A 27,775-nucleotide genomic window follows, 5' to 3' on the forward strand; every position below is an offset into this window, starting at 1 on the left:
ACGGCCAGAAGTGGTGCTGTGGCTCAAGTGGCAGAGTGCTAGCCTTGAGCAAGAAGAAGCCAGGGACAGTGCTCAGGCCCTGAGTCCAAGGCCCAGGACTTGCCAAAATAATAATAATAATATTGGGGCTGGGAATGTGGCTTAGTGGTAGGGTGCTTGCCTAGCATGCATGAAGCCCTGGGTTCCATTCTTCAGCACCACATGAACAGAAAAAGCCGGAAGTGGCGCTGTGGCTCAAATGGTAGAGTGCTAGTTGTGAGTAAAAGAGGCTCAGGGACAGTGCCCAAGCCCTGACTTTAGCCCCAGAACTGGCAAAACAAACAAACCCCAAACAATATCAACAGGTTATTCTGTTTGTTGTGGGTTTTTTTTCTTTTCTGTGCCTGTTCGAGGGATGAGCATCTTTGCTCAAAGCTAGAGTTCTTCCACTTGAGCCACAGCTCCACTTCCAGCTTTTTTGGTGCTTAATTGAAGATATGAGTCTCCTGGACTTTCCTGCCTTCCTGGACAGGAAAAGTGGTCACTTACCCTAGATACACTGCTATATTTTTCTCACAAGGATGTCTAATCAAGACTGTTGTAGAAGAGAATTGCAGAACTTCCTACAAAGAGAATCGCAAGGTCTTAATAAAATCACAGTGACAAGTAACAGCTAAAATCATTTCCTACTGTGTGCCATGGGAAATATGAAGGGCAACATCTCAAAGGACGGGCAGCTTGTACTCTTAACTTTTTCCTGTTGTGTGTTTTTGGCCAGAAGTCTCACTATGCTACCAGGCTGACCTCAGATTCGTGGCTTCAAGTCTTCCTTTTGCTTTAGCCTCCAAGTTGTTGTGTGGCTGTAGGCGTGTGTGCCCCTACCTGGCCTCCTCTTCCAGTTTTGATGCAGTGTGATATCAGATGCAAGCACGGGGGTGGGGGGGAAGAGGGTAGCTTGGGAAGGCTTCCTGAAAGGTCTTTAGATTGTCTACAGTATGCTGTGCATCTACAGCCAAGCAAAAAGCTTTATTTTGTTTGGTTTTATTTTTAAACCAAAAGCACCCGCCCCAGTACTGGTGGCTCACGTCTGTAATCCTACCTAGTCAGGAGGTTCAAATCTAAGGCTTCCAGTTCAAAGCCAATCTGGAGAGGAAAGTCTGTGAAGCTCGTAGCTCCAATGAACCAGCAAAAGGCCAGAAGCAGACTGTGGCTCAAGTGGTAGAACACTAGTCTTGAGGGGGAAAAAAACCCCGAAGGGACAGTGCCTAGACCCTGAGTTTAAGCCCCCACATCATCAAAAAACCCCACAAGGTAGCCAGGCATGGTGACACACGCCTGTAATTGTAGGAGGCAGAGGCAGGAGGAGCTTGAGTGCTGAGTCTCTCCTGTAATTACAGCTGGGGGGGAAGGGTGCGGGGATGGCTTAGGTAAGAGAATCCAAGACTGGCCCTGGAGATAAAAGTGTAGGACATTATTCAGAAAAGAAAAAATAAACTGGGTGTTGGTGTCTCAAGCCATTCAAACTACTCAGGAAGCTGAGATCTGAGGATTGTGGCTCAAGGCCAGCCTAGACAGGAAAGTCTGTGAGACTCATATCTCCAATTAGCCACCAAAAAGTGGAGCTGTGTCTCAAGTGGTAGAGCGCTAACCTTGAGGACAAAGCTCAGGGACAACATCTAGGCCCTGAGTTCAAGCCCCAGAATGAGTACACACACACACACACACACACACACACACACACACAAAAAGAAAAAAATATTCAGGTGCCGGTGGCTCATGCCTGTCATCCTAGCTACTCAGGAGGCTGAGATCTGAGGATTGCAGTTCAAAGCCAGCCCAGGCAGGAAAGTCCATGAGACTCTTATCTGCAACTGAACCACTAGAAAACCAGAAGTGGCCGCTGTGGCTCATGTGGTAGAGCGCTAGCCTTAGCTGAAGAGCCCAGGGACAGTGCTCAGGCCCTGAGTTGAAGCCCTATGAACCACAAGAAAAAAAAAAAAAAAAAAAAGGAAACTTCCAGTGCAGATTAGATGGGGTGCAGGAAGAGTGGGAGAGGGAGCCACATACCCCTTCAACTTGCTGGATAACATTAAACACTTTTCCTGTCCTCACTGTGCGAACACTGGAGGGACAAGAAGACATTTGTTGTGCGCCTGTGTGTGTGTGTGTATGTGAGTGTGTGTATGTACTGCTTTCATCCTGGCTCACTGTCATAGGACAACAGGGCAAAGCCTAGGGTGAAGAACAGGGGGGTGGGCCTGTGGGGGGGGGAGGTGCCAGGGCGGGGAGGGGGTGACCCAGTGAGGGGTGGGAGGGTGGGGTGGGTTAGGGAGGCGGCCTGGGGGGACCAGGCCAGGGGGGGTGGGAGGGTAGGGGCAGGGAGGCGGCCTGGGGGTGAACCAGGGCGGGGAGGGGGTGATGGTGAGGGGTAGGCCTCGAGCAGGAGGGGAGGAGGGCCCTGTCAAATCCCAGCCGCAGACCAGCTCCAGAAAGGTGGCCCCACCGGCACAGAGCTTGAGCTCTGGCCAGCGGCCACAGCCTCAGAACTGCTGCCGCTGCCACTGTCACCATCACCGTCAGCGACCACACCGACATCTCGGCCCACCAGCACTTTTCAACCGCTGCACAGAGGATGCGCCTGCGCGGGCCAAGTCCGAGCATGCGCACCAACGAGCCTCAGCCTGGGCATGCGCACTAGGCAGATCGTGGCACGCTGCTTGAACTCTGGGCATGTGCACACCTTCTCCTTGGAAACCCCAACTCCACCATCCCCGCACCCCAGCCACTGGGCATGCGCATGTCATGTCACCCCTGTGCCTGGGTGTGTGCATGAGGCTGCTACCAAGTTCTGAAAGGTTGCGCTTGAAGGATTCCTTAGGTGTACAAGAGGGGCTTCTCCGTGACATTTCCACATTACATACCAATCATCTCCATCCTAATCCTGCTTTTGTGGGGAGGGCGGCTTGAACTCAAAAGACTTCACATTTGGGGCTGGGAATATGGCCTAGTGGTAGGGTGCTCGCCTCGTATACATGAAGCCCTGGGTTCGATTCCTCAGCACCACATATATAGATAAAAGCCAGAAGTGGCGCTGTGGCTCAAGTGGCAGAGTGCTAGCCTTGAGCAAAAAGAAGCCAGGGACAGTGCTCAGGACCTGAGTCCACGCCCCAGGACTGGCAACAAAAACAAAACAAATAAACAAAAGACTTCACATTTGGGCTGGGAATATGGCCTAGTGGCAAGAGTTCTCGTCTCATATACATTGAAGCCCTGGGTTCAATTCCTCAGCACCACATATATAGAAAATGGCCAGAAGTAGAGCTGTGGCTCAAGTGGTAGAGTGCTAGCCTTGAGCAAAAAGAAGCCAGGGACAGTGCTCAGGACCTGAGTTCAAGCCCCAGGACTGGCAAAAAAAAAAAAGACTTCACATTTAAAAAATTGTATTGCTATTATCAAGGTGTTGTCCAGAGGGGTTATTACTTCATAAGTCAGGTAATGAGTACATTTCTTTCTTTCTCTCTCTTTCTTTTTCCTCTCTCTCTCTCTCTCTCTCTCCTTTGACAGTGTCACCCCTTCTTTTGCTTTCTGGACTTGACATTCTCTCTTTGCTTTTTGTGCTCAAGGCTGGCTACCATTTGAACTACATCTCCACTTCTGGCTTTTTGGTGGTTAAAGAGTCTATCGGATTTATCTTCTTGGTCTGGTTTGGAACCGCTCCTCAACTCTCAGCCTTCTGATTACCTTGGATTACAGGCGCCAACCACTGTCGCCTGGCTTATTCTTGCTTCTTAAAACAAAGTTCAGGAATTTCATTGTTCTATTTTCAGACATACAAATAAGCACGGACCATCACTCATCTTTGTTTGCACTCTTCTTTTTACTTTCCTATCATTCATTTCATTCATTCACTTATTTAACATTTATTTATTTAGTGCCGGTTAGCTGTTACAACAAGGAGTTTCAATATCTTGGGGCGCTGGTGAATACCCACAATCTTCTAGGTAGCCAGAAGAAGCCTGAAACGCCCTTGGTGGGAAGCAGAAGGTTCAGGAGGGTGAAGTTCCAGCCTAGTAAGACGGAGGCCTTGGGTTCAAATCCCAGGATCCACATATTTAAACGGAAACTCCGCCCTATAGGTTCCGCGGTGGCCACGCCCTCAGCCGCGCCCGCGCTAACCACGCCCCACCATAGCCCCGCCCCCCGAGCCCCGCCCCGGAGAGTTCGGCCTTGGACCACGCGCCTGGCGTCACGTGCGCAACAGCCCAGGGGAGCGGAAATGACGCAAGCTCTGTGCGCCGCCAGTATGGCTGGGCCATGGCGGCGAGCACAGGTTACGTGCGGCTGTGGGGCGCAGCCCGCTGTTGGGCCCTGCGGCGGCCACTGCTGGCCGCTACCGGGAGGCGGGTCCCGTCCGCGGCCGGAGCTTGGTTACCCAGAGGCCGGCAGCCCTGCGACGCCTCGCCTCCTTGGGCGCTTTGGAGCCGAAGCCCGGCGGCCGCGGGCCAGTGGCGAGCGCTTTGGGAGGCGAGCAGCCGCGGCCTCGGGTCTTTCTCGGGCGGCGAGGACGCCTCCGACGGTGGCGCGGAGGAAGGGTCTGGGGGCACGGGGGGCGGCTCAGGCAGCGGGGAAGGGCCGGTCATAACGGCACTCACGCCCATGACGATCCCGGACGTGTTCCCGCACCTGCCGCTCATCGCCATCACCCGCAACCCGGTGTTCCCGCGCTTTATCAAGATCGTCGAGGTAACGAGAGCCCCCGCCTCGGCCTTGCCTTTCCACCTGTGTGGGCAGGCAGCAGGGGTGGGCCGAGGGGGTCGCCGAGCGCCCTCGTGCCTCTAATCGTTTCCATACACGTGATTCTCAAAAGCCTGGTGTGGGGTTTGCAGTCCTCTCCGCGCTGGTTCCGCCCCTTACAGTTCCCGCAGACGAGAGAAGAACCCGGTGGAACCCAAAGAGCTTAGGGATATCCTGTTGATTGAAATCTGGGAGGGACCAGCAGTGTTTCTGTCTCCTATTTTTATTTACTTTTGCAAATCTTGGAAAAAGTTTTGCGGCAGCAGTCTCTTGGGCAGCAGCTGGAGAGCCTAGTTGGAAGTAGATTAGTTCTCCCGTTAAACAAATGTCTTTTCTGCGTCCCCTGTGTCAGCCACAGTTGTAGACGCTGCGGATATAAAAATGGCTGGCTTACATTCTAGTGGATCACAGATTGCAGCCGGGATTAACGGCTGGAAATGTACTGGAGGCCGGTGGGGGGTGGGGGAGAGAACAAGTTTTATTCAACGGTGTAGTGGACCTGTGCCCCGTGGCAGGCTCTGGCAACACCAACAAGTCAAACAGTGCCACGGGCCCAGTAGAACCAAAATTCTGGTAGAAGAGACAATAAACCAATAAGAGGCTTTCACAGTAAGAACCGTGAGGAGGTAGAGATGGTAGGGTGATGTAACAGAAAGAAAGCGATGAGCTTTCCCAGTGGCTTGCATCTGAATGCCCTCCCCCCTCACATCCCTCTCCCGTTTGTTTTCAAATGCCTGTGGAAACTCAAGCTCATGAAGGAGAAAGGTTATCAGCTATATAAGCAAGGTCATAGGATGAATCAGCCTCCACATCCTTCCCCCAAGCCTTTCACCACACATTCCAGTCTGCCAGATCAGTCTCAGGGATCCCCAGGAAGGGAAAGAGCAGAAGAGAGGGGGTTCCTCTGCCCCCTCAGTTCTGTGTGTGTCTGAGCTGCTCACCTTTGGTGTTGAGTCGATCTCCATGGGTCATCTTGGGGCTCCAACTTTCTCAACAAGTTTGCTCATCTGAAAAAGGTGTTGTGGGAGTTGTAGGCAGTACTATGTGGAAAGCATTTGCAGTATTGTGCCTGGCACTCACTTGTTTAAGCTATAAGCTGCTAACTACTGAAGGAAGTTATTACTTATCCAAGATGTTCTTCATAAAAGAGTTCGCGGTCAGGGTTAATGGAAGTCCTTGGTGATATTTCAGAACTTTTCCCTGCTGCCTTTGTCCCTATCATTGACTCCATGCCCAGTGTCCCTTGTACCTTCGCAGGCTCCTGGGGTCAGTACTGATCACCTGGTTTGGCCCCCTAAGCCTTGCTAAGTGACAGATGCCCCTTGCAGCACCTGAGCAAAGAAATGATTCTTCTAAGCGCTCTATCTGCCACATGGGTCACAACTAGCCACACAGCTAGCCTGGGTTGTCACCCAAGTTGCTGTGCATAATAATAGACTGGCACATGGTCGTTTCTGATTTGCTCTTGGTGTTAGTAAATAAGAAAGAGGCCCTGCCAAGGTGGGGGGAAGAGGAGAGACAGTTTCCGGATGCATTTGTCAGCAGTTGGCAGAGGACGCATTAGGAACCACTGCTTTGGTCCTCATAGCAAAGCTCCACTTTGTAATTGGTGCCATGTAGCTAACTTGCTCTATCCTAACTAACTCCACTTAGTCTGTAATTGGTGCCATCTAGCTAACTTGCTTCTGTCCTAATTGGTGGCCTCTGTGGCTGTGTCTCATGTTGTGTCAGGAAATCCTGGACCCCAAGTAGAGTAAAACATTGGTTCTCAGGTGGTCCCCAGAGCCAGTGTCACCTTCACCTGGGAGCTTGATTGAAGGGCAGGTGGCCAGGCCTAGTCCCCATGCCTCAGGAATTGGCACAGCACTGAAGGTTCACAAATCTCTGCCAGCCACAGTTTCAGCCCTGGCCTGCAACTCAACTCAGGCTTGAAAGGAATCTTTGGCCTTCTTGAAGACAGTATCCTTGAACCTGCTTTTGAAATGACAGAGAATGTACCATGGCGGTGGGGGTTGAAGGTCAGGGAGTTGCTCATGGGTGTCATTATGAAACAGTCCCACAAAGATTGAGGAACTTAGAAACTTGTGGGGCACCTGTGTTTTTGAGTTTCACACAGCTCATGTTGGGTAACCTTTGTTTTTGAAACGAAAGTTTAGTTTGGGGTATCCCAGCCTGGCCTGGGACTCAAGATTCTACCCTACCCTGCCAAGTGCTAGGAATGTATGTAGGCACCATCACCAAACACAGCTTTGTCCTGACTGTAATTAAAAAAAAAGCATAGTTTTGATTTTCAAACTAAGATGTTTTGCCACAGAAATTGACTTTGTACCTGGTTCCATTACTTTTTTTTTTTTTAACTCAGGCCATTTCTGTGCATTGAAGGCGGAATAGACACTCAAGGACCCATCTAGTTTATATTATTCCTATCACTTCGTCCCTGTTGCCCTTTCCTAGTGTCCTGGGTCACACTACATTGCCGGAGAGTAATTGTACAGTGTACCTAGAAGCCATATATGGACTGTGTCTCACTTTGGCATCATTGTCATGCTAGGTTAAAAATAAGAAGCTGGTTGAGCTGCTGAGAAGGAAAGTTCGTCTAGCCCAGCCCTATGTCGGCGTTTTCCTAAAGAGAGATGACAAGTAAGTGTCATTGCCCTCCATCTGGCCCTCCTCTTTCGAAGCCATCCTTCCTCACCATGGCCCCTCCAGTTGTTTATGCCCTTTTCCTCTTTTTTTTTTTTTTAGGAGGAACTCCTTCTTTTTGTTTTTTTTTAAATTAAATTTTATTGACAAAGTGATGTACACAGGGGGTACAGTTACATAATAAGATAGTGAGAACACTTTTTGTCTTATTTGTTAACCCTCCCTCATTTTTCTTTCCCTTCCCTAGCTCAGATAAGCATATATAAAATATCCAGTGTACCAAAATCATATATTGTGACCACAGGGGGTATGCCACAGGAAATTCACCTAGAACATTAAACATAACAACAACAATAGAATCCTCCTGTTTCCATCTTTTGGAGTTCATTTTGCTTAGCCTCATCTTATATAATCATATGTACATAGCTGTTGAGCTATTGGGATCCTCTGATATCCTAAACCTTTTTATGTTTATTTAGTAATTGTTTGGTTTTAGAGACATACTTCAAAGTCGCTGACCATAACATGTGGAAATACCATTTGAAAAGAAGTTTGTCATTTTACAGACATGATCCCCACCTCCCCCAACAACAACCACATATCAGGGACACCATGCGCCTTTGTTCTGTGTTCTACCCTTGTCTTGTTCAACATTATTTGTCCAACATCTGACCATTTTCCTGTGATGCCATTATTTTATCATTTCTAATTGCTATGTAGTATTCCATTGTGCACAGGTACCACATTTTTTTGGATCCATTCATCTGTAATGGGAAGTCTGGGTTGTTTCCATATTTTGGCTGTTGTGAATTGTGCAGCAGTAAACATGGATGTGCAGATGTCTTTGTGGTATCCTGGATCCTGTTGGTCAGGATAGATGCCTAGGAGTGGTATGGCTGGGTCATACATATGTCTCGGCTGAGTTTTTTGAGGAACTTCCATTCTCTTCTCCAGAGTGGTAGTACTAGTTAACACTCCCACCATCAGTGGAGAAGGGTTCCTCTTTCTCCTCATCCTCTTCAGCATTTGTTGTTGCCTGAGTTCAGAGTATAGGCTGTTCTAACTCGAGTGGAATGGTATCTCAGGGTTATTTTTATTTGCATTTCCTTTACTGCCAGGGATGTTGAACATTTCCTCATATGTTTCTTTGCCATTCTTATTTCTTCTCCTGTGAAGTCTCTCTTTAGCTCCTTTGCCCATTTAATAATTGGTTTACTGGGTTTGGAGTGGGTTAGTTTTTTGAGTTCTCTGTAGATGACAGATATTAGGCCTTTGTTGATGTGCTAGTGAAGATCTTTTCCCATATGGTTGGCTGTCTTTCTAGTTTAGTGGCTATGTCTTTAGCTGTGCAGAAACTTTTTATTTTGTAGTAGTCCCATTTGTCGAGTCTCTCTCCTATCTGTTGTGTGCCCCTGGGACTCTGTTCAGGAAGTTCCTGCCTGTGCCTATAAGTTCTAGTGTCTCTCCTATTCTGTCCTTCAGTAGTTTCAGGGTTTCAGGTCTGATGTTGAGGTCTTTAATCCATTTTGAGTTGATCTTGGTGCATGGTGATAGGCTAGGGTCCACTCTGAGTTTTCTTCATGTGGCTGTCCAGTTTTCCCAGCACCAGTAGTTGAAGAGGCTATGTTTTTTCCATTGTATGTCCTTAGCTCCTTTGTCAAATATCAGCTGACTGTAAGTATGTGGATTTATTTCTGAGTCTTGTATCCTATTCCATTGATCTTCAGGTCTGTTTTTATGCCAGTACCAGGCTGTTTTTGTTATGATGGCTCTATAATAGAGCTTGAAGTCTGGTATTGTGATACCTCCTGCGCTGCTTCTTTTGCCTAGAATTGCTTTGGCTATTCTAGGTCTTTGGTTGTTCCATTTGAATTTATGGATTGTTTTCTCTATTTCAATGAAGAATGTAGCTGGGACTTTGATGGGGATTGTGTTGAATTTGTATATAACATTTTGGGCAATATGGCCATTTTCACTATATTGATTCTGCCTACCCTTGAGCATGGGAGGTCTTCCCATCTCCTGGTGTCCTCTTTGATTTCTCTTTTTAGATTTTTATAGTTCTCATTAAATAGGTCATTTACATCTTTGGTTAGGTTAATCCCTAGGTACTTTATCCTTTTTTTTTTAGCTATTGTGAATGGTATTGTTTCCATAATTCCTTTTCTGCTTGTACATTGCTGGTATACAGAAAAGCTGCTGATTTTTGTGGATTGGTTTTGTAACCTGCTACTTTTCCAAAATGGTTTATTAGTTCTAGAAGTTTGGGGGCAGAATTTTTTGGGTCTTTCAGGTATAAGATCATGTCATCTGCGAATAGGGATAGTTTGATTTCTTCTTTTCCAATATGGATCCCTTTAATTCCCTCTTCTTGTCTTATTGCTATGGCTAGGGATTCCAGCACAAAATTGAATAGAAGCAGGGAGAGTTGTGCCTTTTTCCTCTTGACATAAAGGCAGAGGCAAGTGCTGGGTGAAGGATTTGGCATTAAGCATCTGCACTGGACCCAGTGGGGCTTGCTGGCACATGGCCTTGGGTTTCACCCTGTGCTGTGTACAGGGTCCACACATTGTTGGGAGACCCCTTAGAGACCATGTCATAGCAGAGTGGGCCAGGCCAGTACATTCCCTTCACTTCAGGTAGACACCATCCAACTGCCAAGTCACAAGTGTGGCTGTTCCCAGTGGGCACCCCGAGCAGAGTGGAAGCCCTTCCTGTGGCGACAGCAGCCACCTGCGTGCTGTCCCTGAGGTGCGGAGTGCCCGGCACACTCGTGGAAGCCTGGGAGAGGCTGTTCTGTGGTTCTGGTAGTGGCCTGTAGGGGCGTTTCTTCTCTCTCCCTCCTCCCCCTCAGCCCGGGACATTCCTCCGCGCATGAGCATGGCGCACCAACGCGCCCTTATGTTGGTCTCCCTCAGCAATGAGTCTGACGTGGTGGAAAGCCTGGACGAGGTCTACCACACGGGCACGTTCGCCCAGATCCACGAGATGCAGGACCTCGGGGACAAGCTGCGCATGATCGTCACGGGCCACAGAAGGTGTGTGAGAGCCCACAGGATGACAGGAAGCAGCCCTGTAGAGCCCTGGGTCCCCTCAGCAAGCCCCCTTGTTGGTCAGCTCCGTGGGGTCCTCGCTGACACTGGCGGATCTTCCTCAGAAAGTGGCAGATGGTCTCAGGTGCCATCTGCAGTGGGTGGCCATGTACCAGCAACACTGAACATTCAGTTGGTTCCTGATGACAATGTTGCAATGTGCGATGTTTGGTTTTGGGGGACTGTCCATGTAGTTTGTAACTGCAAGCAGCCCATGGCTGACAGGAGGTTTAAGGGGCAGCTCTGGACTCCAGCTCTGTCCAGGATGGTTGCACGGGGTGCCTCCCAGCTCAGTAGGACAGTCAGGTTCTGGCAAGCCCCTGGTTGGGTTCTGTTGCATCTGGAGGCCTCTGTCAAACAGCTTACAGGGGGGCTGGGAATGTGGCTTAGTGGTAGAGTGCTTGCCTAGCATGCATGAAGCCCTGGGTTCAATTCCTCAGCACCACATAAACAGAAAGAACCAGAAGTGGTGCTCTGGTTCAAGTGGTAGAGTGCTAGCCTTGAGCAAAAAGAAGCCAGGGACAGTGCTCAGGCTGTGAGTCCAAGCCCAGGACTGGCAAAAAGCAAATAAAACAAAACAAAAAATGACAAAAAACAGCTTACAGGTCCTCAGTCTTGGGTCAGCTAGAAGGACCCAGAACCCACTCAGGAAGTGGTCCAGGTGTGCGTTGGCTATGAGACCCCTGGAGGCTGTGCCTAGCCCCCTGCTGCCAGGCCTGCCCCATCTGCTTTCAGTGGGCCAGGGTAGACGTGAGGGTCCCCCTCCCCCCTCCCTATCCTGTCCTGGAGAAGTCACAGCCCAGAGAGGCCCGATTCAGAGCCAGTGGGATCACTTGTGGGACACACCTGTACCCTAGCATTCTGGAGACTAAAGCAGAAAATCTGGGGTCCAAGGCCAGTCTGAGTTCATAGTTGTGAGCTCCTAGCCAGATCCTGTCTGGAAAAAGACAGTGGCCCTGGGAGTGCCCACTGGCTCCATCCTCACTGCCCAGCCACATGGGAATACCAGGAAAGAAAGGTTGTGAAGAATGCAGACTTTTTTCTTTCTTTTTGGCCAGAACTAGGCCTTGGACTCAGGCCTGAGCACTGTCCCTGGCTTCTTTTTGCTCAAGGCTAGCACTCTGCCACTTGAGCCACAGCACCACTTCTGGCCATTTTCTATATATGTGGTGCTGAGGAATCGAACCCAGGGCTTCATGTATATGAGGCGAGCACTCTTGCCATTAGGCCATATTCCCAGCCCCCAGACTTTTTTCTTACTGTTTTCTAAAGGATACAGTGTCATGGCTGCTGACAGCGCTTACATTGTATCTGGCTTCCTGGGTCATCTGAGCTGGAGCACAGCCTCCTCACACCCTCTGATTGTATGTGTATGTGCATGGAGTGGAGCTGCCACAGATTGTGGCATTCTCGGCCAGCCATGAGGCCAGTGCTCCCTGGACCCTGGGCCACTGCCCGGCCCACCCTCCCCCACTCAGGAGTGACAGGCCTCCAGGTCACCTCTCCAGCCCACTCCCTGCTTCCTTTTCCCTGGGGGTCTTGTTGACTGTCAGGAAGCAGTGAGCCAGGCCGAGTAGGGTCCTGGGCAGTTTCCAGGCCACCTGTGAGGAAGGCACCGTGTGTGTGTGTGTGTGTGTGTGTGTGTGTGTGTGTGTGTGCGCGCGCGCGCATGTGTGTGCGTGTGTGTGTTTGCGTGTGTGTGTTTGTGTGCTTGGCTACTGTGTCCAGGCTGCCAGGATTGTCTGGCACAGGGCTCACTTTGTCCAGCCAGCGTCATGAGTAGGGAGGCTCAAGTATAAGCAGTGAGGCTTCGTGCTGAGTCCCCATGGTAGCTGGACACGGACAGGGGTGACCTGGCACGGTGGCGCCTGCCACTCATCCTAGCACTCTAGAAGCTGAGGTAGAATTGCTCATGGTAGGCCAGCCTGGGCTGTGTAAGAAGTGAGATCCTACCGCAGAAACAAAACCCAAGTGTAGTGGCTTATGCTTATAAGTCTAGGCTACTGGGGAGTTTGAGATTGGGAGGACTGTGATTCAAGGCTACCCCAGACAGAAAGCAAGACTCTTGTCTATACCAGCCAGCCAGGCGTGGTGATGCCTAGCTGTCATCGCAGCTGCCAGGGAGGTAATCGGCAGAATTGTGGTCCAAGGCCAGGCCTGGGCAGAAAGTAACTAAAAAGGCTGAGGATGCAAGCTCAGGCCTTTTCAAAGCCCAGAGTCACCCAAAAACGGAGGGGTAGGGATGTGTAGGCCCAGATCCCCTGCCGAGGTACAGAGGTTCCTGCATGGTGGTTAGGGGCCTGCAGGGAGGAGGCTCTGGGTGATGAGCTGAAGGCCGAGGGCAGGGCAGCCTTGGCACTCCCCAGCTCTTCCCAGAATGTTCCAGGAGGGTGTCCTGGGACACAGTGAAGGCAGGGTTCTGGCTGGCTCCAGCAAGGGGACCAGCAGGGGCCCACAAGAGGGGCCTGCTGACTCCCTACTCCTCTCCAGGATTCGTATCAACAGACAGCTGGACGTGGAGCCCGAGGAGCCCGAGGGGGGCAACAAGCAGAAGCGTAGGAAGGCCAAGCGTGGCAAGAAGGAGGCAGAGGAGGACCCTGTCGCCAAGCTGCAGCTGGAGGTGGCTGCTGAGCCCGCCGACGCCCTCAACGAGGTGCTCATGGTAGAAGTTGAGAACGTGGTCCATGAAGACTTCCAGGTCACGGAGGAGGTGAAGGTGCGTGCTGCACCGTGCCCCCTCCCCCATCCTCTCCCTCCTCCCGGGCTCCACTCCACAGCCTTCTGAGTAGCTGGGAGACATGGGCCAGGCCCAGTGGCAGCTTTGAGCTCATCCTCTTAGGGGACCAGAGGCCCAAAAGGCCTTTGGGGCTGCTCTGAGTCCATTGGTGATGTCTGCTGTGGGTGCTGGAAGGTCAAGGTTGCTTTTGCCACCGGCCTGGTCAACGTCCTGTCCATGGGGTTCCTCAGCCCCAGAGGTCCCTGCTGCGGCGGGTCGTGTGCATGCTGACCCGTGGTGCTGAGGCCAGGATGTGGACTTCATTTGATTTTCCTCATGTTCCCCATGGCTGCAGTGTTAGCAGTGCTCACAAAAACTTCGTGGCAGGGAAGTAAGGGCCCACGCCTGAGCCGCAGCCACTAAGACGAGAAGAGACCCCCGGGACACAGTCTGGCCAAAGCTGGTGACAGAGAGCCAGGCAAGGGTGGTGTTGGCTTGGCTGTGGCGGAGCCTCTGTCTCTTGCAGATCCAGGCCGAGGTTCCTGGAGATGGTGGCCGAGAGCCCTTGGTGTAGAGGCTCAGTGGGCAGGACAAGGCCGAGCTGGGGCGGAGGGAGTGGGGCTGCAGGACAGCATTTAAACACAGGAGAGGCCTGGGAGGCCGGGCCAGGACGGGCCCACCTAGGCTGCACATCAAAAAGAACCCTGATACAGGGCAGAAACCAGTCCGCCCTCACCCTCCTGTCCGCTCCTGCTGGCACTGCCCCGCAGCCTCAGAGGCAGGCTTGGCTTTGCCTGGGTTCCCGCTTGGCCCCCAAGGCTGGCGGAGCACCAGGTAGGTCAAGGGGCCCGCGCCGTGCTCCCCACTTGGCCCACTCCACACCCGTCTTGTCTTTGCCAGGCCCTGACCGCTGAGATCGTGAAGACCATCCGGGACATCATCGCCTTGAACCCTCTCTACAGGTCAGTGTCTCATGCCAGGTCCTTCTGCAGCTGCCCCGAAGCCAAATTATTCCCTCCTGCCCCTTGGGCTTGGCCATTAGGTGGCAAGAGGCGCTCTTAAGGGGGGGTTGGCCTTGGCTGGGGAGGTGTCTAACAAGGGGCAGGTGTCAGGACTGCAGAGGGGCTGCCACTATGACCAAGTGCCTGGCCCAAAGCCAGTGGAGGGTGGAGCCTCTCCCGCCCTGGGCCCTGCCCCAGACCCCATTGTGCTGGTGGTTTCAGAGAGTCAGTGCTGCAGATGATGCAGGCGGGCCAGAGGGTGGTGGACAACCCCATCTACCTGAGTGACATGGGGGCTGCGCTCACTGGAGCCGAGTCCCACGAGCTGCAGGATGTGCTGGAGGAGACTAATGTGAGTAGCCGCCATGCTTGGACATGGTAGTGGGTAGTGGGTGCCTAGCTGCCTGTGCCCTGTCTGAGTGGGTCTGTGGTGTTGGAAGGGGTAGTGCCAGCCCCCAGGCTCCTGAGGCCGCTGGGCCCCTGGGCCCTTCCTTCTGTGTGGTGCATTTGTGGAACCTGATGTGTGGCACCCCAGTGCGAGGTGCAGCTGGCAGTCTGCTCCCTGGAGCAGGGAGCCCTGACACAACTCCACGCCCTGCCCTGCAGATCCCCAAGCGGCTGTACAAGGCCCTCTCCCTCCTGAAGAAGGAGTTCGAGCTGAGCAAGCTGCAGCAGCGCCTGGGCCGTGAGGTGAGCGGGAGCGGCTAGGCCCCTCAACAGATGGTGGGTGGGGAGACATGTCTGCTTTTCACCTCCACTGCTCTGCAACTCCTGGGCTCCAGCTCGCTGTCTCAGCCCGAGGTGCTGTGCTTTGAATAGAAGGTCTTGTGCATGCCAGGCAGGCGCCATGTTAGATTCCCGATCCTTCATCCCGGGGCCAGCCTTGGGTTACCACCCTTCCACAGCCCCTGTGTACCTGGGTAGCATCGCAGGCTGCCATGCTAAGCTTCTTGGTTGAGAAGAGGTCTCACTGCTTTTGCTGAGGCTAGCCTCAAGCCACAGCCTTCCCAAATCTGACCTCCTGAGAGCAGCAGGGATTACAGATATGAATAACCACACCAGGCTAGCTTTATTTTAGATAAAATTCATCCCTCCATCCCATCTTTAATTGGGCAACCTAGCACATTTGACTGTGGATCGAGGGTAGATTGCAAAACCATCCCAAGGAAAGCTGGTGGCAGCCTGGACCAGCACCATTTTGAGCATTGAGGGAGGCTGTGGGGCCAGGCCTGGTCAGGTTGGAAAACAGGAACTTCCTCCTTTGGGTTAAGTAGAGGGGGACGGGCCAGCTCAGCGATAAGCACTTACCTGCCCCACCCCTGGCCTTCATCCCCAGAAGCCCCAGGCTGCCGTAGTGGAAGAAGGGAGGGACTGGAGCCTTAGGGCCCCAGGTTTATCTCCTGAGCCCTGAGAGGGGTGAGGGAGGAGTCTGTACAGCCTGGCCCCTGCCCTCCCCCCTCCCTCTATGCTGAGTACTCAGTCCCCAAATGACTCCTTCTAGCCCCGCCTCCTGACTGCCCCGCCCCTTCCTGACCCCACTCAGCAGTCCATGCCAACCTTCTTGGCCCCGCCCCCTCTGGATGCCCCACCCCTGCCCCCGCCCCCTCTGAGTGCCCCGCCCCACCCGGCCCCAGGTGGAGGAGAAGATCAAGCAGACGCACCGCAAGTACTTGCTGCAGGAGCAGCTGAAGATCATCAAGAAGGAGCTGGGGCTGGAGAAGGAGGACAAGGATGCTATCGAGGAGAAGTTCCGTGAGCGGCTCAAGGAGCTGGTGGTGCCCAAGCACGTGATGGACGTGGTGGACGAGGAGCTGAGCAAGCTGGGTCTGCTGGACAACCACTCCTCCGAGTTCAAGTACGGCTGCCTCACCCCTGCATCATACGGGAAGGCGCAGGGTCCCCCGTCAGTGCCGCGCCACGTCATGCCAGTGTGTGCATCCTGCCTTCCTCCCTATCTCACCTGTTCCATGCCTGACACTGGGACCCGGGGTGGAGTCCCTGTGGGAGTCGTGAGACACCTGTGTCCTGCACCCATGCACCTGTTGCCTCAGAACTGCTTGGCTGCTCCTGAGACAGCTCTTGGCCCCTGGCCCAGAACCGGATGGCCCTGCAGAGGGGTGCCCAGTAAGGACCCCATCAGGCTAAGTGTCCAGCGGCCCCGGAGTCTTCTTTCTCCGCTCTCCCCATTGGGTGGTGGGCTAGATTCCACTGTTCTGCCAACAGCCCAGACACCCCATGCCTGAAACCCACCGGTGGTGCCCCACAGTGCTGCAGTCCAGCAGAGCATCACTGAGCCCAGTGCCTGTGGGGCAGGACTGGCTCCTCCAGGGCCATGCGCTGCCTGTTCCTGTCCAGAGGCCTGGTCTCCCCTGACTGTGGCCCTCCCCCCTTTATAGAGCAGCAGTGCAGTGTCTCCCCGCCCCTACCACCTGCTCACAAGGGCACTGTGGGGATGCCGGGCCTGGATGATCTCTACTGAGACTCTCGATTTGCTCTTGGTGCCATGTGAGGTGGCAGGCATATGGGTCCTGGGGGTCAGGATGTGGACGTTTTGGGGGCCACTCCTCTCCCACACAGCCTCCATCAGGGCCATGGGGTGCCTGTGACTGCCCCCTGCCTCCCAGGGCTGAGTGGGTCCCTGCCGGGGGCTGTGGAGTTCTGCCTGCCAGTAGTCGTGCCTCACCGAGGTGCGAGCGCAGGCCCCAGCTACCCTCCCTCAGCTGGTGGCTCAGCAGGCTTTTCCTGGTGTGTCAATATGCACAGGGTGGCCGCAGTCCCTAAGGGACCCCAGGGCATAATGACAGGGTCACTAGAGGGAAGTAGTTCCCATTCTGCCTTTCCCGGATTCCCCAGGTTGGTACCCAGCTCAAAATGGTGCACTAGTTGCCCCAAACTAGCAGCAGGCTTGGCCTCTAGCTCCCCAGTGTTCTGGAAGAGTTTTTCCCTCTTCTCCTCCCCCCCACCCCCAGTGTCACCCCCTTTGTACTGGATACAGGGCCAATGTCTGTGTGACACAGCCCCCAGGCTGCTGTGGGGCATCCTGTGTCCTGTGTGGCCTGTAGCCCAGCGAGTGCCCCCCCCCCCCCCCCCCGTTCTCTGGCAGTGTCACGCGGAACTACCTGGACTGGCTCACGTCCATCCCGTGGGGCAAGCACAGTGATGAGAACCTGGACCTTGCGCGTGCACAGGCCGTGCTGGAGGAGGACCACTACGGCATGGAGGACGTCAAGAAGCGCATCCTGGTGAGGCTGCCCCAGCCTCCCGCCTCCGCCTCGGCCTCCTGGTCCTGGGAATTTGCGTGGCTTCTATGCGGGGGGCTGCAAGGCTCAGGAGCCGTGTGCTATGCTAGAGACTGATGCCCAATTCATGGTGGTACCCTCGTCATCCCTTCCTGACCCCTACCCTGTGCTCGCGGTGTGGGTTCTGGGGCCCTGCCCCTCCCAGGGGCAATGGTGAGGCCCCACTTGTGGTGTGAGCTCACATGTCGCTGCTGAGCCTGCGTGGGGAAGCGCTCACGGGTGGGTTTGGGTGGGTTTGTGGGAGCTGGGTGGAGCCAGCTGTGGGAGAGCGCTGTGAGCCTGCCCCACTCCCCGGCACTGGCTGCTGGCGGGGTGGCTAAAGGTGGTGGGAACCAGTGGGCTAGGTGGGAGGGCGGAGGTGGCAGACCCTGGGATTGGGGACAGCTGGCAGTGACAGCTCCACCCAGGCCATGCCCGAGGGAACCATCCAGATCCCTCCTGAAGCTCCTGCTCTGCAGGCAGGCTCTGTTCTAGAAAGGGCAGCTAGGGTTTTGGGGTATCCAGCAATGTGCACACTGAGCCTGCCTTTGCCCCCAGGAGTTCATTGCTGTCAGCCAGCTCCGAGGCTCCACCCAGGGCAAGATCCTTTGCTTCTATGGCCCCCCAGGTGTGGGCAAGACCAGCATCGCCCGCTCCATTGCCCGTGCCCTCAACCGCGAGTACTTCCGCTTCAGTGTGGGCGGCATGACTGACGTGGCCGAGATCAAGGGGCACAGGTGGGTATTGGCCCCCGGGTCTCCATCTTCACCCCGGGCTTGCTAGAACAGCTCTGCTCTGCCTGGCCACTGCTGCAGGCCTCCTGCTTGCGGCCCACAGGGCCTGGGCCTGGGCTGGGCACCCCTCCTCACAGTGCACACGGGCCTGGCATCTGGGAGCCCACTCATTCCCTGGGCACGCCTGTCGTCCTGGCTCCCAGAGGAGGCTAGAGAAGCGCAGCCCCTGGCTGGCCCATGCTACAGAGCGAGACCCTGGCTCCAAACTAACCAAGACAAAGGACACAAAAGTTTGAAAAGGCAGCATTTCTGCCTTCTTTGAGCAAGCACATGCAACCCCACCCAGACAGCCTTGCAGGCCCACAGCATCACCAAGGCAAAGGGGGCCTGAGCAGGAAAGGGCACAGGAGAGGCCAGCAGGCTTCCCGGCAGCCCTGGGGAGGGAGACTCGACAGGGTCTGAGGCTCTGACGGTTTGGGTCCAGGGCTGGAGGAGAGGACCTAGGACAGGGCAGCAGCTGGTGGGCACATGCTTATGTCAGCCTAGGTTTCAAAATGGGGACATGGGCAGGAAGGGGACAACTGGGTGAAAAGCGTCGTAACACCAAAATCCCTCCTGTCCACAGCTTCCCCCATCTCCTGGCTCCCTGCATCCTTCCCCAAGCCCACAGGGCCCTGCCTGGCCTTCCTGCCTCGTCCTCCTCCCTGCCGTCCCTGCTCCCTCTGCTCAACCACGTGGGTCTCCTTGATGCCTGTATATACCTGCCTTGGGGCCTTTGCATGAGCTGTGCCCTGTCTGAAAGGCTGTTTGGCCATACACCTGCCTTGTTCCCTCCTCACCTTTGCTCTTAAAAAACATCCTTCACATGTAGCATGCAGACCACCTATTGTGCACAGCAGCTTGCACATGGCTCCTCCCTGTGCACCCCCGCGCTCCTTCCATGTGGAATCCTTTGCCTCCTGTGGGCCCACCCACTGTAGGCAGGAAGCACCTGAGGGACAGGCTTCTCTGGGAAGCCCGCCTGGCTGGGCCCAGCTCCTTATTGTCTGATGGGGGAAGGCATGGTGGGTCCCTGCTCACTTCTGAGCCATGTGTCTTTTTGTTTTGGGGGGCTGGTCCTCATGCCACTTCTCCCTTCTCTTTCTGCGGAGGCAGGCTTGGTCTCCCAGGACCCAGAGTTTGGGGTGACCTAGCACTCAGGCATGAGGTGATGGGCTTCGGGGTGCTGTGTGGGCCAGACATTGCTGCTGCTTGGAGCACCACTGGGTGTCAGGCCAGGCTCGGTGTGCAGTCTGTGGGCTCCCGAATGAGCTAGCCAGCCTTACCCTGTCCTGCAGGCGGACGTACGTGGGGGCCATGCCTGGGAAGATCATACAGTGTCTGAAAAAGACCAAGACGGAGAACCCCCTGGTCCTCATAGATGAGGTGCGTTCCCGGCCCGGCCTCCCTGGCTCAGAACGGCACTTTCTGGCCCGTCAGGCTGCTTGGGGCGGGTCGGAGTGGGTGCTGCTACACAACCTCCTTCCACCTGCCCCAGGTGGACAAGATCGGCCGCGGTTACCAGGGCGACCCCTCATCGGCACTGCTGGAGCTGCTGGACCCCGAGCAGAACTCCAACTTCCTGGATCACTACCTGGACGTGCCCGTGGACTTGTCCAAGGTGCCGTGCCCTGTGCACGTGTCCACGTGTGCAGTGCCCACTCCGGGGGAGGCGGGCCGCGGGGAGGGGCAGCCTGGCCGGCTTCCAGCTCCGCCTGCGATCCGCAGGTACTGTTCATCTGCACGGCCAACATCACCGAGACCATCCCCGAGCCCCTGAGGGACCGCATGGAGATGATCAACGTGTCGGGCTATGTGGCCCAGGAGAAGCTGGCCATTGCGGAGGTGAGGCTGGAGCTGGCTGGCGTGGAAGTCACTGGGCCTCGCTTGGCCTGTTCCCATGGTGGAACAGGCGGGAGAGGCCGAGAGGGGCGGGGCTTGCCCCGCCGTCCCCGCACACGGCCACGCCCCTGGATGCTCATTGGCTGTGTGGAGGTCTCTGCTCACCCAGCTGGCCCAGCCCTGCTTTCCTACTGGACGCTTGGAGCGTTCCCAGGGCTGGGCGCCGAGTACCTTCCCCCAGGCCCGGGGCAGCTCCCTGCCATGTCCCTCGCCCTCCGGGCCGGTCCACCATGGCAGCTGGGTGCTGGGAGGCCCGCTTGCCCAGCCAGGCTGGGGGCGGGTGGCCAGGCCAGAGGGGCCCCGGGCTGCCCTGAGACCGCGATTCCTGCAGCGGTACCTGGTGCCCCAGGCCCGCGCCCTGTGCGGCCTGGATGAGGCCAAGGCCAAGCTGTCGTCGGAGGTGCTGACGCTGCTCATCAAGCAGTACTGCCGGGAGAGCGGCGTGCGCAACCTGCAGAAGCAGGTGGAGAAGGTGAGCCCGTGCCCGCCTGCCCGCTGCTGCCGCACCCTCACCTGCCCGCCCGCCCGCCAGGCCCTCACCCGCTGCCCGCCCAGGTGCTGCGCAAGTCGGCCTACAAGATCGTGAGCGGCGAGGCCGAGACGGTGGAGGTGACGCCGGAGAACCTGCAGGACTTCGTGGGGAAGCCTGTGTTCACGGTGGAGCGCATGTATGACGTGACGCCACCGGGCGTGGTCATGGGTCTGGCCTGGACCGCCATGGGTGAGCAGCAGCGCGGCCTGCGCCCCGCCAGGGCCCGGAACCCAGGCACAGCCTCCACCTGAGGCCAGCTCTCCCCACCCATCCACAGGCGGCTCCACCTTGTTCATCGAGACCTCCCTGCGGCGGCCGCTGGACAGGGAGGGCAAGGGGGACAAAGACGGCAGCCTGGAGGTCACGGGCCAGCTGGGAGAGGTGATGAAGGAGAGCGCCCGCATCGCCTACACCTTCGCCCGCGCCTTCCTCATGCAGCACCACCCGGCCAATGACTTCCTGGTGACCTCGCACCTACACCTGCACGTGCCCGAGGTAGCCCTCCCATCCCTCACCTCCCCAGGCCCTCAGGGGCTCCCTGCCTGCCACCTGCCCGCCCCAGGTTGACTTTCCTTCCCTCCCATTACCCTGCTCTCCCCCAGGGCGCCACCCCCAAGGACGGCCCCAGCGCAGGCTGCACCATCGTCACAGCCCTGCTGTCCCTGGCCTTGGAGCAGCCAGTGCGGCAGAACCTGGCCATGACTGGTGAGGTGTCGCTGACCGGCAAGATTCTGCCTGTGGGCGGCATCAAGGAAAAAACGATCGCGGTGAGTGGTGGGACGAAGCACGAGAGGCGGAGGCGAAGTCCCCCCCACCCCCCCGCAAGGCTGAGTGACCCCCACCCCTGCCTTCTCGCAGGCGAAGCGCGCAGGCGTGACTTGCATCGTGTTGCCGGCCGAGAACAAGAAGGACTTCTACGATCTGGCAGCCTTCATCACCGAGGGCCTGGAGGTGCACTTCGTGGAGCACTACAGTCAGGTCTTCGGCATCGCCTTCCCCGGTCCCGAACGGCGGGCCGAGGCGCTGGCCGTGGAGCGGTGATGTCCGGCCACGGCCGGAGGGACACTGACCTCGGCCCCCGCGGGGCTGCAGCCCAGGGACAGAGCGGCGCCCAATCATGGCGCGGCGCGCCCGGGCCCCTGTATTTAATCATGAGTAAAGACGCCTTTACACAGCCCGTCTGCCGAGTGTCTCTCCCGCTCCGAGCACACAATCAGGCGCCACGCGGAACGAATGAGGGGAGCAAAGGTTTATTTATTGGGGGCCAGCGGGGTCTCAGTCCTTCTTGGCGGCGGCCTTCCTCATGGCGGCCAGCACGCTGCTCAGCTCCTCGCGCTTCCTCTTGGCGCGGATGTGCGTCCCGACCTGCGGGGAGGGAGCGTGTGGGCTCGGGCTCGGGCTCCGGCCCTTCCCCGGCCGCCGCCCACTGCCCGCCGCCCACCTACCCTTTTCTTGATGAACTTGAGCGCCCGCTTGTCCTTGGACACCTTGAGCAGCTCCATGGCGCGCCGCTCGTACGGGGCGAAGCCGCACACCTCGCGGATCATGTCCCGCACGAACTTGGTGTGCTTGGTGAGGCGCTGCGGGGCCAGGGCTGCCGTCAGGGCGGCCGGGCCCGGCCCTTCCCCACAGGACACCCCGAGGAAGCCGCCTCCGTACCGTCGCCACGCCTCGCCTCCCCCGCCACCTTCCAACCTGTGGCAAACTCCTACCCAATCCTCAAGCCCCGAAGCCCGCGTTCCCACCCGCCGCGGCTCCCAAGCACTGGGGGTGGGGGACCGCGGACCCTCGCTCCCGCACACTCACCCCGCGGCGGCGGCTGTGCCTTGGCTTGCTCACGTTCTTGGTCACTTTGTGCCCCTTGTTGAGGCCCACGGCCATGGGGTAGCGCACAGCCATGGCTGCGGGGAGAGGGAGAAGATATCGAGTCCGTGCGCGGCCCCCGCCTCCCGGAACCCCGCTCCCAGGCTCCCTTCGGCGTACTCGCCGCACCAAGCCGCGCTGCAAACGGACTGAAGTGGTGAGCACCGCGGATGGCAGCGGATGCCGGCTACGGATAAAACAACCGACCTGGACTTCTCCAATGGCTGCTGCGGCGGAAGGGCCGGCGCCGCACGGAACTCTGGGATATCTACTCCGCGCTTGACACGTGGGCTAGAGAGGCCGGAGCGGCGCGCGCGCCCCCTGGTGGCCGGAGGCCTCGACGACGTGTCTGAGCATGCGCACAGGCGCTCCACTTCTTGGGCTCCTCTCGGCCGTGGGCGTGGGCGTGGCTGCTGGGGTGGGAGTTGAGAATTCGGTTTTAACCCCGCTAAGCACTTCTCTAAATTCTCTTAAATTCGAATCCATATGGGGGCTGAGAAGGGTGGTGCAGACCTGTAATCTTAGCGCTCCGGACGAGGAGGATTACAAATTGGAAGCCGGCCTGGGGTGCACACCAAGTTCTGGCCCAATAAGTTGCACAGAAAACCCTTTCGGTTCAAAATTTTTTGAAAGGTTGGGGGAGGTGTTCAAGTGGTAAAGTGCTCGTCTAAGAAGCCCCAGGCCCTGAAATGCAGTACTGACTGGGCGCCGGTGGCTCAGCCTGTAATCCTAGCTACTCCGGAGGCCTGGGCTGCAATGCCCATGAGACTTATCTCCAATGAACCACCCCAAAGCTGCAAGTGGAGCCATGGCTCAAGTGGTGAAGCACTAGCCTTGAACAAAATTGCTCATGGGCAGCGCCCAGGCCCCGAGTTTGGGCCTCATGTCCCTCCCCCCCCCACAAAAAAAATATGTAGTGCTGGATAGAAATGTAAATCGAATCCCTTCACACACTTAAAGGCTGGCCCTGTGCCTGCAACTAACAACTTCCCAGGACCCTTATTTTCCTATCAGTGCAATGTAATTAATAATGACCTAACTCTGCAAATACAAACAGGGGTGTAAGTGTTCTGCAAAGAACTGGCACTGTTCCACTGGTGTCTAATGACATAATTTGAGGTGCTGTTGGGAACGTGAACTGGTGAAAAGAGAAAGGCTGCAAATTTTTTCCTTTTAATCCCATTTATCTTCAAGAATGTCGGTTTGGAGGTGCCAGAGTGGGCCCATTATTTCCAGTCTGAGAACAATGGACAGAGCAAGATAGTGTTTAATATGTTGTATTTCTCCTTTGAAAAAAAAATCCTTCTTTTGCTGATTTTAGGGCTTGAATTCATGGCGTTGTGGCTCAGCTATTCCAGTCATAGCTGGGTCCTACCACTTGAGCCACACCTCCAACCAGGTTTTTGCTAGTTGGACTTTCCTGCCAGAGCTGGCTTCAAACCTTAATCCTCTGATTTCAGCCTCCGGTGTAGCTGACATTACAGGCCAGGCCTGGGCCACTGGGGCCCAGCTGTCCATAGCTGTAAACCATTGGTGGTTTTCAGATAAAGAGTTCAAACTGGGTTTCCAAGAGGGACAATCTGGTGCAGGAACCCTTTTCTGCCCTTGAGCTCTGAGCTTCCGGGTTTTGATTGCAAATAGGACGCACCCTTGGGCTGGGAAGGGGCTGCGTCCCCTTTCCACCCACCGCTGGGGTTGCCGGTGAGGCCCTCCATTCTTCTGCACCTGGGTAGCTCTGGGCCCTTTCCCTGAGAAATCGGAGCCGGTGGAAGCGAGGCAGGAATTTTTATTGTAAAATGGGGAGCTCCCTTACCCTCCTCCTCACTCTATGCAAGAGTTCCAGAACTGGGGCTGGAGAAGCGCCTAGAGGCCGGGGTGGGAGATGGGGCAGGCTCCAGGGTAACGTGACCCGGGCGTGAGTCACATCACTGCCCTGGGCCTCAGTGTCCTCATCTTAAAAGTGGAGGCGATGAGGTCACTAGCGACAGCCAGGAAAGCAGGATGGAAGCTTGCACGTCCCCGCGGGGCGCGGACACCCGCACCCGTGTCTCACCGGGTTTCCCTTGGGTCTGCTTCTCGCCTGCGTCTCTGTCTCAGGCTATGACCGCCGGGTCTGCGACTGCCAGGGCGGCGGGCTGGGCGGCCCCGGCCCCGGCCCTCGGGGCTCAGGCTGCGGCGGCTGTGGACACGTTGAGGTCCGGGCGCACGAACCAGGCCGGCGGGCGCGGGAGCCAGTCCCGCAGGAGGCACAGCAGGTGGAACCGCCACGGGTAGAAGACGCCCGAGGCCCGCGTGGCGCCGCCCCGGATCACAGCCAGGGCCGCCTTGGGCCCCGGGGCCGTCCTGGCCCGCGAGACGCCCCTGGGGACGGAAGAGGCGCGTCGGGGCCCGCGTGGGGCTGGGTGTCGCCCCACCCCGACTCGACCCCGCGCCTCTCGGCCCCACCTGACCCCCTCGGCGGCGGAGGCGCGGTCGCGGAGGCCCAGGACGCACAAGGTGACCGCCACGTCCACGTCCTGCACGTCCAGCTCCCGCCGCAGGGAGTCGAAGAAGCCGTCGAGCGCGAACTTGGCCGCCGAGTAAGGGGCGGGGAAGGACGCGGGCACGCGGCCTGCAAGGAAGGACGTTTAACCGCCCGCCCCGTCCAGGCACCCGCACGGCCCGGGCCCCGAGCACGCACCAAGCAAGGAGGACACCACCACCAGGGAGCCCCTGCTGTCCGTCAGGCTGGGCAGCGCCTGCGCAGTCAGCTGCACGTAACTCAGGAAGTTCACCTGGGAGCACCACAGCGCGTCAGGGGCGGAGGCGGCCCCAGCCAGGGGGCGGAGCCTAAGCCCAGAGGGCGGGACCGGGGCGGAGCCCAGGGCCAAGGGGTGTGGCCTGCGGGGTGAGCTTCGGCCGGAGGGAGGGGTCAAGTCAGGGGTAGGCGGAGCCTAGGCCAGCCTGGGGTGGGGGCCAGCATGGAGGGGGCGGGGCCAAGCTTAGGCCCAGACTCGCTCCTGGCCAGTAACAGCCAGGAGGCGGGGCCAATGCCGAGTGGGGCGGGGCACCTGCATGAGCCAGCGCGTGGTCTGGGAGCTGCGGACCCGCATGCCGGATGGTGCACTGCCGACGTGGTTCAGCACAAGGTAGTCCAGCCCACCTGGCCCAGAAAGATCAGTCAGCACGGGGTAACCCCCGAGGGGCCCCGACCCTGGTCCATCCCCCCTGGTGCGGGTCAGCTGAGAAGATTGTCTTGCCTCAAGCAGCACCCAAACTTGAGATCCCTGGGTCCCCCAAAATTTCAACCCTATGCAGTGTAGACATCCACAGTTCTACCCCCTGAAACGACGCTCGGCTCCTGACAACTCTCCAGGATTGTCCCTGCTCCTCGTGACTGGGCCATGGGCTCCAGGCCCTGCCCTTCATCCGGCTAGTCTAGATCCCAGGCTCCGCTCTCCTCCCTCCCACACCTCAACTTGTCCAGGCCCCGCCCCTTGCCCAGCTGGTTCACACCCCAGGCCCCGCCCCTCACCCAGCTTGTCCAGGGCAAACTGCACCACGCGCTGGGGAGCATCAGAGGAGGCCATGTCTTCTGCGATGTAGAAGACCTTGGGTGCGCCCAGGTTCCGGCAGTTCCCTACCACCTGAGGGGAGGGGCAGAGCTGCCCGTGGGCCTCTACTCCCTCCTCAGGTGGCTCCCCTCCACCAGATGGACATGTCAAGGATCCTGCCTCAAGCCCCAGCCCTGCTTGAGTCCCATTCAACTTCAGTCTCAAGTAGCCCAGGGGCCAGGATGCGAGGGCTTAAAGCAAATGCCAGCATTGAAAACACAGGAGGTTCACATCAGTCAAGATTTCTTGGTTGTGGAGAAGCAAGCATAGGAGGTGACTAAAAGATGCCCATCCCCTCCCCACCTTTTGAGTTGGAGAAACCTAACAGCAGCGGCTTGAATACTATCAGTATTCCCAATAACCAAAGACCATTATGAGCATCTGCCCGGCCTACAAGAAGGTTCTTTCAAGTGCCCAGCAAATGAGGAAACAGACTCAAAGAAGTTAGGTGACCTACCCGAAGTCACACAGGAAGCCTGGATCCACCCAGGGATTGGAGCCCATGCTTCTCATTTACCTCCCAAGCCCCATCACAAAGCGACATGCAGTGGCTCACCTTCTGCAGGAGGGCCTCGGTGGTGGCGGTGAGCACCAGGTGTGAGCCCAGGCGGGCGTAGTGATAGGCCAGCTCCTCACCAACACCGGCACTGGCCCCAGTCAGCAGCACACGCGCTCCCTGAAGGCTGGCTGGCCCGGAGCAGGCGTAGTCAGCCTGAGGGGTGGGCGGGATTCTGGAAAATCCCCGGGTTCCTTCCTCCCTCCCCGTGGACACTTAACTTACAGGGGTCGAAGTTGTCATCCCAATAGTAGGCGAAGAACAGGGCCCCCAGGCCCGTGAAGAGCAGTACCTTCATTGCCCCTGTGGGGGTGTGAATGGATGGACAGATGGGTGGGACGGACAGGCGGACACGCAGGTGGGGGCATAGTTTGAAGCAGCCTTGCTGGTGTGCAGGAGGAACTGAGGGATGGAAACCCTTGTAGTCCTCCCCCTCTGGACAAAGGAGTATTTAACCTATCGCACGCGGTTCCGCGCACTCACCCACTCGTGCCTCGGTTTCCCCCGCTGTCCTCTGGGGCTGGAGTCCCGGAATAGAACTCACACGAACGCTTCCCAGTGGGCCTGCTTTTCCCAAAGCGCCGGGCCCGACCACCGGCCGCGCCCCCTACCGTCGGATCTGAGTCACGTGACTCCGAGCCCACCTCCCCAGAGGAGGGGCAGAGTCGCGGAGGTACGCGCTGGGGTGTTGCCAGGCAACGGCTTCCGCCAGGTTCCCACCCACCAGCCCAGACCACGCCCGCTCCAGCAGAAAGCCACGCCCCGCACAGATCACGTGCCGACAGACCAGCCTCTCCGGAACAATCCCGCCCTCGCGTTGCCGTGACAACCGCCTTCTAGGCTTGCTCTTCCAAGTCTGGGTCGTTAGTCCCTCGCGCGGGCGCGAGTGGATATGCCATCTTTCTGTGTCTCCATCAGGCTTCACGCCGGACCCCCCGACGCTTCCCTCTTAACCTTCACTCTTTGGTAGACGGGCTGCACTACATTTCCCAGCAGGCTCAGCGGCCCGGCAGTCGCTCTCTCAGCATCCCATTGGATAGGACCGTGGTGACT

The 27,775-nt window shown here is 56.9% G+C and overlaps 4 protein-coding genes across 11 annotated transcripts in view; 1 reads left to right on the plus strand and 3 right to left on the minus strand.

The window, feature by feature from the left end:
- The window catches only part of Catsperd (cation channel sperm associated auxiliary subunit delta), a 34,967-nt gene extending 32,393 nt beyond the window's left edge, over nt 1-2,574 (minus strand). Inside the window, exons 1-3 of the mRNA XM_048340630.1 lie at nt 2,483-2,574; nt 2,047-2,101; nt 529-602 (exon numbers count right to left, since the gene is read on the minus strand). Of these exons, the coding sequence (XP_048196587.1) occupies nt 529-602; nt 2,047-2,101; nt 2,483-2,574 (221 nt within the window). The remainder of the gene's footprint in view (nt 1-528; nt 603-2,046; nt 2,102-2,482) is intronic.
- Nucleotides 2,575-4,272: 1,698 nt separating this feature from the next.
- Lonp1 (lon peptidase 1, mitochondrial) lies at nt 4,273-21,884 on the plus strand. 2 transcript variants are annotated; one of them, XM_048341899.1, is made up of 18 exons: nt 4,273-4,722; nt 7,325-7,413; nt 10,335-10,454; nt 12,999-13,224; nt 14,125-14,186; nt 14,448-14,577; nt 14,832-14,915; nt 15,860-16,080; nt 17,329-17,467; nt 18,062-18,240; nt 19,575-19,662; nt 19,775-19,897; nt 20,005-20,121; nt 20,510-20,650; nt 20,734-20,899; nt 20,988-21,205; nt 21,313-21,477; nt 21,569-21,884. In XM_048341899.1, the coding sequence occupies exons 1-18, from the start codon at nt 4,294-4,296 to the stop codon at nt 21,749-21,751; spliced, it is 2,880 nt and encodes a 959-aa protein (XP_048197856.1). In that variant the 5' UTR covers nt 4,273-4,293; the 3' UTR covers nt 21,752-21,884. The 2 variants fall into 2 exon arrangements, with proteins under 2 accessions (XP_048197856.1, XP_048197857.1); XM_048341900.1 differs by lacking the exon at nt 4,273-4,722 and having other exon boundaries at nt 10,271-10,454.
- A 60-nt stretch (nt 21,885-21,944) lies between these two features.
- On the minus strand, nt 21,945-22,859 carry Rpl36 (ribosomal protein L36). Of its 3 annotated transcripts, none has more exons than XM_048341912.1 (4): nt 22,781-22,859; nt 22,517-22,611; nt 22,156-22,290; nt 21,945-22,075 (listed from the first exon to the last, which is right to left on the minus strand). In XM_048341912.1, exons 2-4 carry the CDS (start codon nt 22,607-22,609, stop codon nt 21,986-21,988), a joined length of 318 nt encoding a protein of 105 aa, XP_048197869.1. In that variant the 5' UTR covers nt 22,610-22,611; nt 22,781-22,859; the 3' UTR covers nt 21,945-21,985. The 3 variants fall into 3 exon arrangements, with proteins under 3 accessions (XP_048197869.1, XP_048197871.1, XP_048197870.1); XM_048341914.1 differs by lacking the exon at nt 22,781-22,859 and adding an exon at nt 22,703-22,721; XM_048341913.1 differs by lacking the exon at nt 22,781-22,859 and adding an exon at nt 22,694-22,712.
- A 1,766-nt stretch (nt 22,860-24,625) lies between these two features.
- On the minus strand, nt 24,626-27,675 carry Hsd11b1l (hydroxysteroid 11-beta dehydrogenase 1 like). Of its 5 annotated transcripts, none has more exons than XM_048341904.1 (8): nt 27,502-27,675; nt 26,948-27,025; nt 26,723-26,853; nt 26,088-26,199; nt 25,624-25,715; nt 25,254-25,347; nt 25,019-25,184; nt 24,626-24,934 (listed from the first exon to the last, which is right to left on the minus strand). In XM_048341904.1, exons 2-8 carry the CDS (start codon nt 27,018-27,020, stop codon nt 24,739-24,741), a joined length of 864 nt encoding a protein of 287 aa, XP_048197861.1. In that variant the 5' UTR covers nt 27,021-27,025; nt 27,502-27,675; the 3' UTR covers nt 24,626-24,738. The 5 variants fall into 5 exon arrangements, with proteins under 5 accessions (XP_048197861.1, XP_048197862.1, XP_048197863.1 ...); XM_048341905.1 differs by lacking the exon at nt 27,502-27,675 and adding an exon at nt 27,206-27,492 and having other exon boundaries at nt 26,723-26,849; XM_048341906.1 differs by lacking the exon at nt 27,502-27,675 and adding an exon at nt 27,206-27,492 and having other exon boundaries at nt 26,088-26,357; nt 26,723-26,849.
- Nucleotides 27,676-27,775: the final 100 nt, after the last annotated feature.

The sequence above is a fragment of the Perognathus longimembris genome, chromosome 3 (assembly GCF_023159225.1).
Source record: "Perognathus longimembris pacificus isolate PPM17 chromosome 3, ASM2315922v1, whole genome shotgun sequence".
In the NCBI taxonomy this organism is placed as follows: domain Eukaryota; kingdom Metazoa; phylum Chordata; class Mammalia; order Rodentia; family Heteromyidae; genus Perognathus; species Perognathus longimembris.

Excerpts from the sequence above, each read along its gene's own strand:
- Lonp1 (XM_048341899.1), top strand. The coding sequence starts at position 4,294 with ATGGCGGCGAGCACAGGTTACGTGCGGCTGTGGGGCGCAGCCCGCTGT. Across the intron at positions 20,900-20,987 it reads TCTGGCCTGGACCGCCATGG|GCGGCTCCACCTTGTTCATC; the intron begins GTGAGCAGCAGC and ends ACCCATCCACAG. Across the intron at positions 21,478-21,568 it reads TCAAGGAAAAAACGATCGCG|GCGAAGCGCGCAGGCGTGAC; the intron begins GTGAGTGGTGGG and ends GCCTTCTCGCAG.
- Rpl36 (XM_048341912.1), bottom strand. The coding sequence starts at position 22,609 with ATGGCTGTGCGCTACCCCATGGCCGTGGGCCTCAACAAGGGGCACAAA. Across the intron at positions 22,291-22,516 it reads GGCACAGCCGCCGCCGCGGG|CGCCTCACCAAGCACACCAA; the intron begins GTGAGTGTGCGG and ends CTGGCCCCGCAG. Across the intron at positions 22,076-22,155 it reads TCAAGTTCATCAAGAAAAGG|GTCGGGACGCACATCCGCGC; the intron begins GTAGGTGGGCGG and ends CCCTCCCCGCAG.
- Hsd11b1l (XM_048341904.1), bottom strand. The coding sequence starts at position 27,020 with ATGAAGGTACTGCTCTTCACGGGCCTGGGGGCCCTGTTCTTCGCCTAC. Across the intron at positions 25,716-26,087 it reads GTTTGCCCTGGACAAGCTGG|GTGGGCTGGACTACCTTGTG; the intron begins GTGAGGGGCGGG and ends TTTCTGGGCCAG. Across the intron at positions 25,348-25,623 it reads CCACGCGCTGGCTCATGCAG|GTGAACTTCCTGAGTTACGT; the intron begins GTGCCCCGCCCC and ends TGGTGCTCCCAG.